The sequence below is a fragment of the Argiope bruennichi genome, chromosome 10, assembly GCF_947563725.1.
Source record: "Argiope bruennichi chromosome 10, qqArgBrue1.1, whole genome shotgun sequence".
NCBI classification, from domain to species: Eukaryota; Metazoa; Arthropoda; class Arachnida; order Araneae; family Araneidae; genus Argiope; species Argiope bruennichi.
This window is the reverse complement of record NC_079160.1, coordinates 87353082-87368206: the sequence shown is the minus strand read 5'-3', so window position 1 is coordinate 87368206 and position 15125 is coordinate 87353082. Positions and strand designations below refer to the sequence as shown.

Sequence of the window (15125 nt, the reverse complement as noted above, 5' to 3'; positions counted from 1 at the left end):
TTCATCAAAATTAATTCGAGACAAATAGTTTGAATTGTCACTGTCCCAGATAAATATCCAGAATAATAATTTAATTTGAATAAAAAGGAATTAAAAATAAATTTTTAAATGTTAAAAATAAAATTTAAATTTAGCATAAAACACTTAAAATTTGAAAAATTAATAGAAATAATTCTTCTTAATTAATTATTAGAAATCATCTTAATATTAATTATGCATTTAAAAATTTTATGAAACGGGCATTTTGGAATATTTTTATAAAAATCAATTTAAAAAAAAGAAGCAAAATAGCCATCTGCTCAGGTAAACCATTAAAGGAACGATATTTGACTATTTTATTTTGGAAAACCATTTGTTTTTGTTAACATTTTATTTTCTTCTTTCTTTTTTTTCTGAACTTTTCAATGATACCGATTCGCAATCAACTTCAACAGAAGGAAATACTTTACAAGCAAAATAATTACTTATTGCGGTCATCTAAAATTATGCTGCACAACATGTAAACCGAACAGAACATACTTGAACTCACAGACTATCTTAGAGTTAAACCAAAATCAACAAGTTTGACGTTAATTTTGAAATATGAATATCGAAACTCCAAGTTGACTCGTTGAAAGGGTCTCGAGAAACATACAAATCCTCCTTTCTAGCCATTAGACCATAAGAGCTGATTTGAACCAAAGCAATTGTGCATGGAGAACATGTAATTAATGAGGAGTCACGTTTCCCATTATTAAGATTTATGACGCGTCTGTTGCAGTCTAGAGTCAGGCGCCCTTTCAATTCACTCACGCTGGTTGAAAGGTAATGTTGTTAGCATTGAATGTTGACGAGTGAATCCATAAAATGACATTACCTTTCGACTATCTTAATATTATTTGGGATCGAGTGGATTTCTTTGAGAAAGACTCGTAAATTTCATTTGATATGTGAGCTTTTGAAACGGGACATCGAATTCTTATTTAAGGTTACGGCGTTTAGCCACATCTTGCATTTGGTCAATCAGAAAATGTCTGGTTTAGAAACCAAACAATCTTGACGATCTCGTAATCTCGTATTGTTAACAGATAGTGAAAAGAATACTTGACACTGTATTCTTACTCTAAATACCGTCCATACTACATTGGAAAGGGGAACATCATTTTGATGGATTTAATATTCACCATTTGCTCTGACCTGAAAACATGTGTCAGATTAAGAAAATAAAGGACTACATCCTTTTCATTTGACTTCTACAATGAAGGATCTACACAAAAGTGATCTATAAGATAAATGTATGGCATAGCAGAAGAAAATGAATCGAAGCAAGAAAATGAAATGTCACACCTTTTTTAAGAGACTCCTACACAAGATGGATCGCTCCAAAAGTGGCCTAGAACATGGTATGGCATAGCAGAAAAATATGAGTAATGCATTAGAGGAAGAAAATAAAGGGAAATTCCTTTTTCTCTAGTCTCCTACCTATGATGGATCTCTGAAATATAGCCTAGATGATTAAGTATGGCCTGGCAGAGGAATCTAAGTTGGAGAATGAAAATTAAGACTCCTGTCCTCTGGATGTCTCGTTAATCAAACATCAATATATTGATGGACCAATTACTTATATATGATTAACTAGCTGACCCGGTAAACGTTGTTCTGCCTTATAAATTATTTCTATTGAATATTTTGGTTGTTAACGAATGCGTTGTAAGTGTGTGGGGATGGGATCTATGACAGAAAGAGGAATGGAGCGCTGTAGACGATGATCGCCGATAAAAACAAAGAAAATACCAACCATTCATTTTCTCAATACAATGCATTTCATTAACGTAACGAACATATGCATTGCTTGATCTCTTAAAAGTTAAACGTGAAGTGAAAAAAGTAATATATTTTTTGTCCTAAAGTATAAAAATGAAATAAAGAAAATCAATATACATTTCGAAGAGCAATTGAGTGTACATTATTTTTTCTCAGTCCGTCATTAGACAACAGAAATAAGCTCGATAGTTTGCCCACGCGAGAACATGCCACGTGTGAAAAACATGGTGTGCCCAAATCTAAGCCACAAACAGACATTGTTTGGCCTTGCGATTTATTGATTGTCACTGCGAATACGAATCTAATAGGAAATTGAACGCGTTTGAATTCGATTGGCACATCTGTGAAAATCATTGAAATTCGCGGCAGCAAAACATTTTTGGCTCGGAACTTACCATTCAAAATGGTGGCTTCGATAACGTTTTTCATCAATTTTTTAATGACCAATAGCGTGTCATTGCACAGCCGTGGTGGGTTCAAATTCCGAAGTAAAATTACCGGCGATCCAACTTTCAGTCGTTGAAGATGTGGTGACATACCTGGTAAATCCAGAGAGTTCAAAAACTGTTGGATAATTTACAGCTTCGTTAGCATCGCAAACTGTATCAATCAATTTGTATGATACCAAGTCGTCTGGCAACGACTGCTGTGTTTTGAAGTTTAAATCGTCGACGCCCACATTTTTTGGTGCCAAAATGGCTCTTTCTGCCAGCCACGCATGATTTATGTATTTTGTGCGTACATCGGGAAATATGCGGTCAATGAGAGCATTTTGCGAATCAACGATAGTGCAGAAATTAGTGGGCAATTTTATGCATCCAGTATTTTATTAGACATCAACTTTTCCATCGCCGATATCTAAAAATTGGTCCGAGAATGTGTCAGCAGATGAATCTTGTAGCATTTGGACTTGCGTGTTTATTTTTAGCTGGACGTTTTCAACATTACTTCACAGTAGTGATGATTTCAAGCAAGCGTTGATCTACTCAGAGTACGGTGAATGTGGATAGGAACACCCTAATTACCTAGCATTATGAAATATACTTTACAACCTATTCTCATACCTACCAAATACACATAAAAACTTTCATAAAAATCGGTCCAGCCGTTTCGGAGGAGCACGAACACAAACATCGTGACATAAGATTTTTATATATTAGATTATAAATTGCTGGTTCCTGGATAATTTTTTGCCATGCAAAACACAAATGCGACTAGTTAATCTCTCAGAAAAGTAACTTCATCTCATCAATTGAATTCTACTTCATATTCTACTTAAGTGGTCCAAATTTGACTTAACCAACGAAAGACTCTAGCATTTTATTTTTTCGTAAAAATAGCAGAGAGAAAGTATAGTAATCCTCCAGAATTTCGAACTCCAAATTTTAATGAAACTCCCTGTTTTCGTCCGTCTGTCTGTTTGTGACAAGTATAATTGGAAAAGCTTTGAGCTAGACAATTGGAATTTGGTATATGGTCTTTATACAAATTTTCAGATTTATATCAAATTTTAAATAAAATCTGTTCAAAGGAAGTCCGCGTATCCAGCTGTTCGAATATGTTGCCACAATAATTTCAAAAAGAAGTGAGCTAGACAGATAAGATTTGGTACACAGATTTAACATCTATAATGTAGAAATCTATCAAAATTTGAGCAAAATATATTGATTGTCTGTCATATAAGCGCGATAATTCGAAAACGTAATAACCTAAATATATCAAATTTGGTATATGGGATTTTGTGGCTACAAGAGCAGTTTTGAGTCAAATCTTCATTTAAATTGACTAAGAAAAACAGGTCTAAAGCACAAATATGATTTTTGAATACTATTAGTGCCATGCTAGGGATCTATGGGCAAAAAACCCGCCAAGTTTGATACGATAGATTCAGTTAAGATGCTAAATTCTAGACAAAAAATATTTCGTAACTATTGTGCGCCAATGCCAGGCAAGGCGTTCTCTGTCATGACAAGTTTAATAAAGAGTATACGAGAAAGTTTTGAAGAGACCACTCAGGCTGATTTCATGAATTATTCACTTGTCTTTTTTAGGTGAGCTTAAACAAATCAGATTGCAGTCTGTAATCTCTCATACTTCGATTCCAAAGTTAATATTTAACCACAAATAAAAAAAAAAATGAATAAATAGGAAATATAAAAAATCGGAAAAAGAAAAATCAAAATAGGAACAAGCATAAAACACTATATTACAGATAGAAGTTTTCAAAAAATTTTCTGATTTGTTGCTTTTATTTTAAAATTTTTAATCATTACCTTAAACATTATGAATCCTACCAATATTATTGTAAATTAATGGATTAAGTGATAATTCAAAAAATATTAAAATAGTGCATTGCCATCGGTAACACACAAGTGTACAAAATTAAAACATCTAAGTGATTATAAAATTCTGATCTCCATAGAGATGAAAAAAAATCCAGCTACAAATATTATTAAAAAATATTAGGTGAATTTCTAACTATTGCTTAATTAGCAAATCGAACAGTGCAATCAAGGGAAAATGTATTATCTTTTTCCACATGTTCCAGATATTGTTTCAAGAAATCGTTTATAATAAGGATATAACATGATTATATTTATTTAGTTTGTTTCTGAGTCCGAGCTGAAATAAGAAAGAAATATGGCTTTAATTTTAGGATCAGCTGATTTCAAGTCCAACCGAATTGTAACATAGTAAATGATGACCAACTTGTTTGGAGGAGAAATAATGTTTTTCTTTCATTTCATTACCAAAGTAATCTTTTTCTGGATTCAAACAAGTTGTTGAAAATTCATAGATTTCCAATAGCAAAACTTAATACTGTAAACTTACCATTAGCAGTTGGTATTTCGATGATTGCTAGCAGTAGAAACAAAATTTACTTTATTTAATCTGGGTAAACAAGTAAACGATTACATGAGTACCCCAGTTTATTTATACATGGAAATTAAAGGCTAGTGTATATATACAGTATACACGAGGCTTTAATTTTAGCGCCAGCTAATTTCATGTCCAGCAGAAATTAACATAGCAAATGATGATGTTTTACTGTCCAAGGTTAATGACTAGCACAAAATGTTTCACTGTCATGAAACGTGGTTATTTTGCAATTACCTAGAGCAACAACTACATACGACAATATTTCTTTCTTTCTTTCTTTTTTTTTTTGAGATTAAAAAGGTCTCTTAATACAAATTTTGAATAGCTGAAACGAATATTATAATGCAAATTTATAATTGGAATTCTTTAAATGTTTGTAAATTAATGGTTTTAATATGAAGTAATGTGTTAGCAAATTTATGCATCTGTTTGCTTTATGTTATGGAGAGTAAACTAAATAGTCTGCAAAATTTTACTGACGGTAATTTTATTAACAATTGAAATTCAAAATAGAAAAATAAATAAATATCTTGATTAAGTTTGAAAATGCTTTGAAGGGCATTTCCGAAAAATAATTACGAAATACAGATTTTCAAATGCTAGAATCAAGCCTTCTACTTATTTTATTGCTTGATTTTTGATAATTTTTTCCTATTTCAAGAGATAGTAAAATGATAGACCATTTTCTCAAAAAGAAAGGCGAAACATTTTTGATCATTTTAACATTTATCAACTGTCACTTCTCCACTTTCATATCAAAAGTTATTAGATGAATTAACGCACATAAGAGACATTACAACACAAAGAAATGTAATGTATTGAACTACTATACGAAGCTACTACAGTCACTTCTTCGACATACAAGACGTCACTTATGAAACAACTATTATATTTTTATTATAATAATGTCATTTCCTGCTGAAAATTTAATTTCGAAAGCTTGTATTTGATTGTAGCAGTAAAATTTAAAAAAATTAATGTCTAATATGCAATTAATTAACATAAATTTATGTATAAATGTATGTTAATTTCCTATATATTCGATATGCATTTAATATACATTAATATCTTGGAAACTAAGCTTCTAATTTTATCTTCCAGATATATCTTTTATTTATAATATATATTTGCTAATTTCATATGTATTCATTATACATTAATGTCTTAAGAACTACATTTTACCTTATTTCGCTTTCTGCTATTTCTTATATTTATAATATATATTTGTTAATTTCATATGTATTCAATAGATAAGACAGAGATTTTAATACTTTTCTTTTTATAAAACTTATTATATAATTTACAAATTGCTATAATTTGTAATTTAAATTATCAAAATTTACTTATCACCATATTCAATTTTTCACATATGTTGTAAAGAAATCGAGGGAACCGATTATATACGTTTCTCCTAATTAAGAAGCAATTGCTATTTGTTAACTATAAATTTTGCATTCAGTATTAAAAAATTTGTCTGAATTGATTATTTTTTATGCTTGAAAGAAATATTTTTGCAAAGTTATTAAAAATATTCTAAAATCTTATTTCGCTTCTTTTTAGTCTTTTAGATTTTTTTTTCAGAAGATGATTTTTTTTATTTCATATTTAATAAAACATAAATAAATTTCTTTTCCTTAACTAGTCAGATAACTCTAATATAGCTGTAGTCCGTTCAATTAATCAAACTATTCGTTTAGAAGCGAATATCTTTATCCTGAAGAAATGAGTTATTTTCAATAAAGATTAATCAAACTTTTTTTTTCTGAAAGAGAAGTGAAGAAAAAGGATAAATTTCTTACTATAGTTAAAATGAAATTACTTTCTTAACTAACAAGAGAATTTAAAAATATTTGTAAGGCGAGAGAAAAAAAATGGGAACTTATTAAATTTCTTTCTTACTTCTTTCTTATTTTTTATAAGATAATATCAAAAGTTTCTTGCATATCTAATGGCACAGTGTTAACCTTTTACAACTTACTTTTAATGATTCTAATCCATCAATATTTGCAAAAAAAATTGAATTAAATTATGATTTATTCCGGTTTAATAGCCTTCACGATAAGAATAATTTATTTTAATCCTTTTTTCACTTTTTTTTATGAAAAAAAAAAGCTTTACTTGTATCAAATAATCTCCCAAAATTCCAAAATTATTGAAATTTTGATTGAACTATAATATCCCGAATTAAATGTTATTCTTACGTTGCTATGCATTTCCTGAAAGCAAATCTTGAGCATTTATAGTTTTTTTTACTCTCGAGTTTTATAAAAGTTGTCTTGAAATATGTCCTTAAATTATTTTTTTTATAAAATATAAATAATTAATATTAATATTGAAAATTAATTATCATCATTCTACTAAAATATAGAATGTGCAGACGATATTTTACAATTGCAAGAAATACGCATCATAAATAAATATTATTTTCAACAATAACTGCATTCATGATGAATGCGAAATACCATTAATACAAACGATATTTTATGAGGAAGTATTTATTGATTGAGAATCTGGCACAATAACAACTGATAATGTTGCATGCAATCTTATTGTAAGAACAAAAATATTGTCTTTTTAACAGAATTATTGTCCAAATTAAATTGAAATGCTATATTTATAAAAAAAAAATGATACAAAAGAGACTTAACGAAGATTAATCGCCTAAATTAAGCAGGTGTTCTATTAATTTGACGTCACTTCTATCTTTTCTGTTAAGCATCAATTCTATTATTAGCCATAAAATAGACAAACAACTTTAATTGCAATGATGTAAATGTAGTTTATGGTTATATGACATTTGTTTCTATACTGGATTTTTTAGATGGCTTATCTTTGAAAACTAAGTATTTTTTCTACCATTATGCCCCATTTAGTTTATATATGTATGTGCATATCACAGGGTAAATAATAAGAATAACTAAAATTCCATATACAATATACAAAACTGTATGTTTTTTTCCTTTTACTTTTCTGGATTTTAATATTTAGTTTGTTAAATTTTACATTTTGGGTACATTTTTAATTTTACTTAATCTTTGGTGTTGTAGATAGTTTTTTTTAAATTTTGTGTCGTTTCCTTTCGTAAAATAATCAGTTTTAGTAATTTATCTGTTATTTCCTGTTTTTCAATGTCAAATCTTTTATGAAATTCACTAATTTTTGCTAAATTTTATGTTTTGGATACGCTTTTATTTTATTTAATCTTTGGTATTGTAAATAGTTTTTTTTTTTTTAATTTGTGTCGTTTCCCTTCGTAATTTAAACAGTTTTAGTAATTTATCTGTTATTTCCTGTTTTTCAATGTCAAAGTTTTTATAAAATTCACTCATTTTTGGATAGTTTTATTTTTATTTATAATCGCTCGCCAGCTATGCACTCACTTATTGTATATTTTAAAATTCCTTTAAATATATCAAATATTGAGCATTTCAAGATATACTGATTAGATACTTAGATTTTCCCCTCATTTCCTTCAAGAATTTTTATAATTTTCGTAATGTTGCAATATTATTCCGAGCTATAAATCGATTGTTGGTTAATTAATAGTTGGTAAACCTTTGTTTTCTTAGCTTAATTCATAAAAGAAAGTGCACCAAAAGAAATCTTGAAAACCTATGTAGAAATCCACAAATGAAGTGGCTAGAGAAGAAAACTTTAGTCATAAAAGTAAGCAAGTTATCGTAAATGAAAGCCTATTGTTCTTCGGTATTATTGTATTCGGTATTATCCTTACTGTATTTCGGACTAGTTTCAAAATAAAATTTCAAGACTTGCTTTCTGTACAAATAATAATAAAGCTGCTAAGATATAAGAAATTCCTGAATTAGAAGGGTAGTAAAAATGTTGGCAGAATAATATTTTCTAATGAGAAGCCATTTTGTCCTAAATATAATTATACTGCTAAAAAAAGGATGTCGTTTATTCAAAATACATAAAGAATATATCTAAAAAACTTGTTAAACGCTTTCAGAGGAAGAATTCTGTTATAATTTGTAAAGCAAAGCAAAACAATGAAAAATTATTTTTCAAATTCCTTGGTAAAGAGGTAAAAATCAATGCAGAATTTTACAAATAGGGACACATTGAATACAATATATTGCCATATAATGAATATATTTTATTGTTGCGTATTGATTATATTTTATTACTAAAGATTGTATTCGAAAATCAATTGGATGCCTCCATATCAATTACCCGAATTTTGTCAATAAAAAAGATTGGCCATCACAAGATATCTAAATCTTTTTGTTAATTACATCTAAGAGATTATAGAAGCTTATGCAAATTTTAATAAGGAAAGAAGTTTGGAATGTTTTAAAACTTCCATATTTCTTAAATTGCATATCTATATCGACTCGAGATTATGCAAATTTAAAACAGAATAGACGTTTGGACTGTTTTAAAGCTTCCATATTTCTTAAAATGGATATCCATATCGACTCGAGCTTATTCAAATTTTAAGCATAACAGACGTTTGGACTATTTTAAAGCTTCCATGTTTTTTAAAATGGATATCCATATCGACTCGACCCATTCAGAATAGGATTTAGGGACGAGAAATTTACAAGAAAAAGATTGCCTCTTAAAACGATTCGAGCTATTTTTGGGCTTTTGAGATTGTCTTTAAACCATCTATAATAATTGTGATCTATTTGAATAAACTTATTTGAAAGTAAATATCCACTTTTGATTTTTACCAAATTGATGTATTTATTCTGTTTATGTCTTCAAAAGGAAATAACTCAATATTTAGCCACCCTGTAAAAACTCTATTATATATATATATATAAAAATTAAATTACTTCTTTATTACTATATTTAAAAATATGTGTAAATATTCAAAATGTGGTTGTCTCTGCCATCATTATATCGAAGGGAATAAGTAAGAAAATGCACACGATTTTACAAAGATAAAATTACAATTTCCGGATAGCGGCTTAAGAGATTATCTTTAACCATCGATAAAGATGGTGATCGATTTGATAATTTTGATAAAATTATTTGAAAGCAAACATTCACTTTTCATTTTCGAAAAACTGGTGAATTTATTATATGATTGTGTCTGCAAAAATAGTCAATATATAGCCACCTGTAAAAAAAATTACTACATTTTTTAAAAATAAAATTACTTTATTATTGACATATTTAAAAATATGTGTAAACGTTCAAAATGCGGTTATCTTTGCCTAAGTGGTTTGGTTTCCTTATATCAATGGGGAGAAATAAAACAAAATCACAATTGATTTTATTCACGATTCTACAAAGCTAAATCTAAAATATTATCACGCGTGCATTCGAGAAAGTCGACATATAAGCATTCCCACCTGTTAGAATAGATATCAAAATTTCTCTATAATGCAAGTCGGATATGTTTGACACTAAAGCACTACATATTGCTATTTTATTTCTCTACATTTGACTGGTTGAAAGCAGGTTTTCTATCGCCTTTTGTACCACGAATTTTGCTGATATATATGACATGAACAAAGGCAAGCAAGGAATTCAGCTTACGTGTGTATATTTTCTGCTGCGATATATACTTTTCAAGTCTCTTCCGGAGGGCGATTTCGGCGCCGTATTTGCCAACTGTTCCATTATCTACCAGGATGAAATACGAGTGATGATTATTTAGGACAGCGAACCGGCTTTTGGGCGAGGAAATGCTATGGTATGGCACAGTGATCTGAAAGAGAACAGGCAACGTTTTAAAAGCAATGGAAAACACAATAGAAATAAAAAGAAACTAACAAATAATGGAAGCAATATCGGAATATGACATAGTCCAGAAAATAAAAACGAATGTTGTGTTATCAAAGTTGTCGAAATCTTAAACTTACATTCGGTCTCTTAGATAGCACAAACATTTATGAATAAAGATAAGAAAATAGTTTATTTTACTTTCTTGCGAATGAAGATCCACAAAGACGTATCAACAAGTTTCAACTAAGGGAATTTCAACATGTACTTGATCAAACTTTTATTTATTTTTTAAAATTATGCCTATCAGTTTCTATAAATGGGAAGGGAATATGAGAATTATAAACCACAAAGAAAAGGATGGACGATATTCAACATGTTGTTCTTATAGCAACACTTTAGATGTGTAGCTGTAATATAGATCACCAAAAGCTAGTAATGTTTCCCAAAATAATACTTTAATCTTTCTTTAATATTTTTAATATGTAAATTTAAAATGCTAATTTAAATCTAATTATTTAAAATTAAAATTTTTAACTATTTTCTCATTATGCTATGAAATTGCTTTAAACACTTATTTAAACAAAAGATGTTTATGATGAAGTTTTAGCAAGACATTAATGAAACGTAAGTAAAAAACGTAGTTTATTTTTCTATTTATTTATTAGCGCTTTGCCAGGACCTTGAAAGAAAATATTACTTTAATTTTCTTACAAATTGCAGTGGCTGTATTTAGAAAGAAAAAAAAAATATTGAAATCACAAAAACAACAACAAAAAAAACATTTTGAAATTCAATTCATTTATTTGCATTTCGATTACAAGACATGAAACCATTGATAATTTCAGTCATGGACTATGCTATTCAAGCAAAAAAGAAAAAAAAAGTAAATAATAAAAAACTAAAACTCATTTATTCTATGTATTTGAAGTTGCATTATGATTGTTTTTGGCAATTTAAATTAAGACAACTATTTTTAACTCTTCTGGTTTCTTTTAAACAGATGATATTTATAAAGACATTTTGTCATGTAGCTTATAACATTCTAATTAAAGAAATCAGCATTAAAAAGTTCTTTTTCTGCATGGCTGAATGAAACAGTTCTAGTAATTATCCAAAAATTTTCTTCGGCTCGTTGCTATGGAAACAGATGAGTAGGAAATAAAGAAGTAATGGGCATTTTTATGGTAAATGAATAATTGGAATAAGATAATACAAATGAGACAGATTAGGAATTTTTTTAAGTCTGCTTTCCCATAATATATAACTAATTAAACATTTTCATTGTTATTTTTAATTTATAGGTCTTTTTAGATAACCTCACATGAATTTTTAAAATTATTGTATATTTCCGAAAATCATCAGATTGTAAAAGATCTCTTAAAATGCAAGTGCAAATATTTTTACTTCATAACGCAAGTAATTTTTAGTAATTTAAACAAAAATTGTTATCTCCAAACCATTCATACATTTTATTGCTTTTTGAAACTTGGAACTGTAATCATCTGAACTCAAATGTTACAAATTCTATCTATAAATATAAAATCTCTTTGTTTTTGTTTTTTCCACGAATTTTGTGCAATGAAAATTAGTTTATTTATTATTCTTTTTCGTCAGTTTTTCTTTAAACAAGAGCAGCTGGAGATTCGGAACAAATCAACCGATTTATTTAACTGCACGCAAATGTTTTTCGTTTTTGAAATGTAACGAAGCATGAAATTAAATGAAAAAATGAGTTTCTTATGGTTGATTACGTCGAGTTTTTTGGCTGAAATAAAATAAAAAATAAAATAAAATTTGGTTTACCTAATTTTTATGCATAAAAGGAAACACAATTTTTAACATATCTGAAGTTCGTTATGAAAAATCAAAAACATTTTTTGTGATGTTTTCAAAATATTCAAAAAGAAAGCAAGATGTAAATTAGATACGACGAATAGGTAGGTTTTTAAGTTTAGTTTTTATGAAATTCAAAGAAATGAAGTCGACAAAATGCTTTTTCGTCGTAATTCAATAAATAAATAAATTTTTTGTAGTTATGGTTTTTTTTGTGTATTTTTTATTATAAGTTTTATAAGTAAGTTTTTTTATTATTGATTATCACAAATATTTTTTTAAATTAAAATCTTATTTATACTTTGGCATTCATGAGAAATATTTTATATGTGCATCGCATGCAAGATAATAAAAAAGCATCAATGAAAAACCGCTTTTTATACAATGTAATTTTTATTGCAAATGTTATTTTTTATAAAATATTATAATATACAAAATCTTTTTATCGTCTGGAATTTTGATTTTTTTTTATTAATTCAGAAAATTTGTTGCACAGAAAAAATTTAATACCTTGTAGCTTCTCAAAAGATTTTAAGTTGTCTTAAATGATTTTTAAAATTTACAGGAAATAGATTTTTCCGTAAGATATTGATAATTAAAAATATTGATAAGTTTAAATTTACTTAAACAAAGATTAAATACAATACAAGTTCCACAAAGTTTAAGTTTAGTTAAACTTTGTGAATTGCAGCTCTAAATATCTATTTACAAAATGGTACATGAAGTCAGTCATTTTCAATAATGAATTTCATTCTCTATGGAATTTTGCATTTTGCTTGAGCAATATTAAGCATGCGCAATGGAATCATTGTTTTTAATTTATAAAATATTAGTTAGATACTTTATACCACTAAAACCTTTCTTATATTTCACATTATATTTGAGAGAAATTTGTAGAAAATATAATCAATAGTTTAGATTGATATAATGTGCAAATAAAGGTTTTATTGTTTATTTAAGAATGCTCTCAAACTACTTTATCAGAATGTAAATATATAAAAATGTGGCACATATTTTAATATCTTGATTTTTTTATATTTTGAAAAAAGTCGAACAAATATGCTCAAATTATCTCCTTTTCCAAAAAGACAAAGTGCTCAAAAGTATAAAAAAATACATTGGAGTACAAGGAGAAAATAATAAATTTTTAAGATTCGATTTACAGATAAAAAGAGCAGTTGATAGAAATATTTTTGAATATTTTAATTTCTGTGTTTAGCGAAAAAATTGCACAAATATACACAATTTATCGCCTTTCCCAACAAGACAAAATGCTTAAAAGTTTAGAAAAATACATAAGAGTGCAAGTAGAAAATAATCGATTTTTAAGATTCGAATTCCAGATAGGAAAAGCAGTTGATAGAAATATTTTTGAATAGTTTGATTTCTATGTTTAAAAAAAATGACGCACAAATAAGCACAATTCAATCCCTTTCCCAACAAGATGAAGTGCTCGAAAGTATAGAAAATATACAAAAATACAGAAAGAAAGAAAAAAAAACGATTTTTAAGATTCAATTTCTAGATAGAAAAAGCAGTTGAGAAAAAAAAAGTTTTGGAGTGAAGTTAAACCTTTTCCCAGTAGAAAATTAAATATTTACTTCAATGTTGAAAGAATTCCACAGCTCAAACTTTTATCTACAAACTACCCACAAATTGTTTTGGTTTATGCCCACAGGGTGTTAAATTTTTAAACTTAACACAAGAATTGTGTATTATCAAGTATTCTTGTGAAAATGACCCAGGCAGTTCTTGAACAATTCATTCGGATTTTCTTCGGTAGAAAGTGGTAAGGAGGTTTCACTAAGTAAACAATCACAAGTTCAACAAGTGCTTAAACAAAGTTAGATACAGAAGATAGACAAATTTAAAAAAAATTGTCAGAAGTTTTATTTGAAGTTTAAATGAGTGGTGTGGATGAATTAGATGTAGTTTATTATGCAAGTTAAGACGTAATGTCTTATAGAGATGTTAATTCATTTTGTAGAGAATTTTGTTAATAATCTTTACTGCTGTGATCTGGAATGATGTAAAAAGGAATAAATATTTACAAATCATTTTTTTTATCTTATCCAATTCTACACAACACATCCTTCCATCAGTTGCAGGACTATTTAGTGGATTTAATTGTAATTAGGTGCCAAAAATGTGTCAATTCGCGAAAAGATAAATCGAGATTTGTCCCTTTCTGTATTCTGTTACAAATTATTGATTTTTAAACCAGCGGGAGCAGTCCATTCAAAAGTTTTTCGGATATAATTTAACAAAGTTGTTATTCCAGAGAACGCCTTGAATAGCACTGGCGAGAACTAGTTACGAAATATTAACCTTTGGCGTGAATTAACAATTTTTGCTGAATCTGTCGTGCCATCCATGGCGAGTTATTTGGCGATTAATTCCTGAAATGCAGTTAATAGTATCCGAAATTCAAATGTAAAGCGTTTTTACCAAATGTATCGAAACAAAAATTTAATACAAAATTACATTTGTAGTCACAAAATCCCAAATCCAATTTGATACATTTAAGTCATTTCGATTTGATAGTGTCTGGACTAGATATAAATTCTATATCGAATTTTACTATTTAGCTCTCTTCATTTTGTAGTTATTGTGTTAAATTCTGTTCGAACAGCCAGACAGACAGACTTCTTCTGAGTGGTTTGCTTAAAATTGAAGAGAAATCTACAAATTTGGTATAAAGGCCGTATACCAAATTTCTTCAGTCAAACTCAAAGCGTTTTAGATTTATCTTTGTCATAGACAAACAGACAGACGGACATTTTCTAAAAATGTGTTTTCCGAACTCAAGAATGTCTAAAACGTAGAGATTCGTTAAAATCTAGAATCCAAATTTTTCGACGATTGCTGTATATTCTGTATTTTACATATACGAGAAAGTAAAAAAAGGC

The 15125-nt window shown here is 28.1% G+C and overlaps 1 protein-coding gene across 1 annotated transcript in view; it reads right to left on the bottom strand.

Annotated features, from left to right (window-relative positions):
- The window catches only part of LOC129987645 (transient receptor potential cation channel trpm-like), a 247814-nt gene that overhangs the window by 118073 nt on the left and 114616 nt on the right, over positions 1-15125 (bottom strand). The window contains exon 3 of the mRNA XM_056095604.1: positions 10195-10366. Within this exon, the coding sequence (XP_055951579.1) occupies positions 10195-10366 (172 nt within the window). The remainder of the gene's footprint in view (positions 1-10194; positions 10367-15125) is intronic.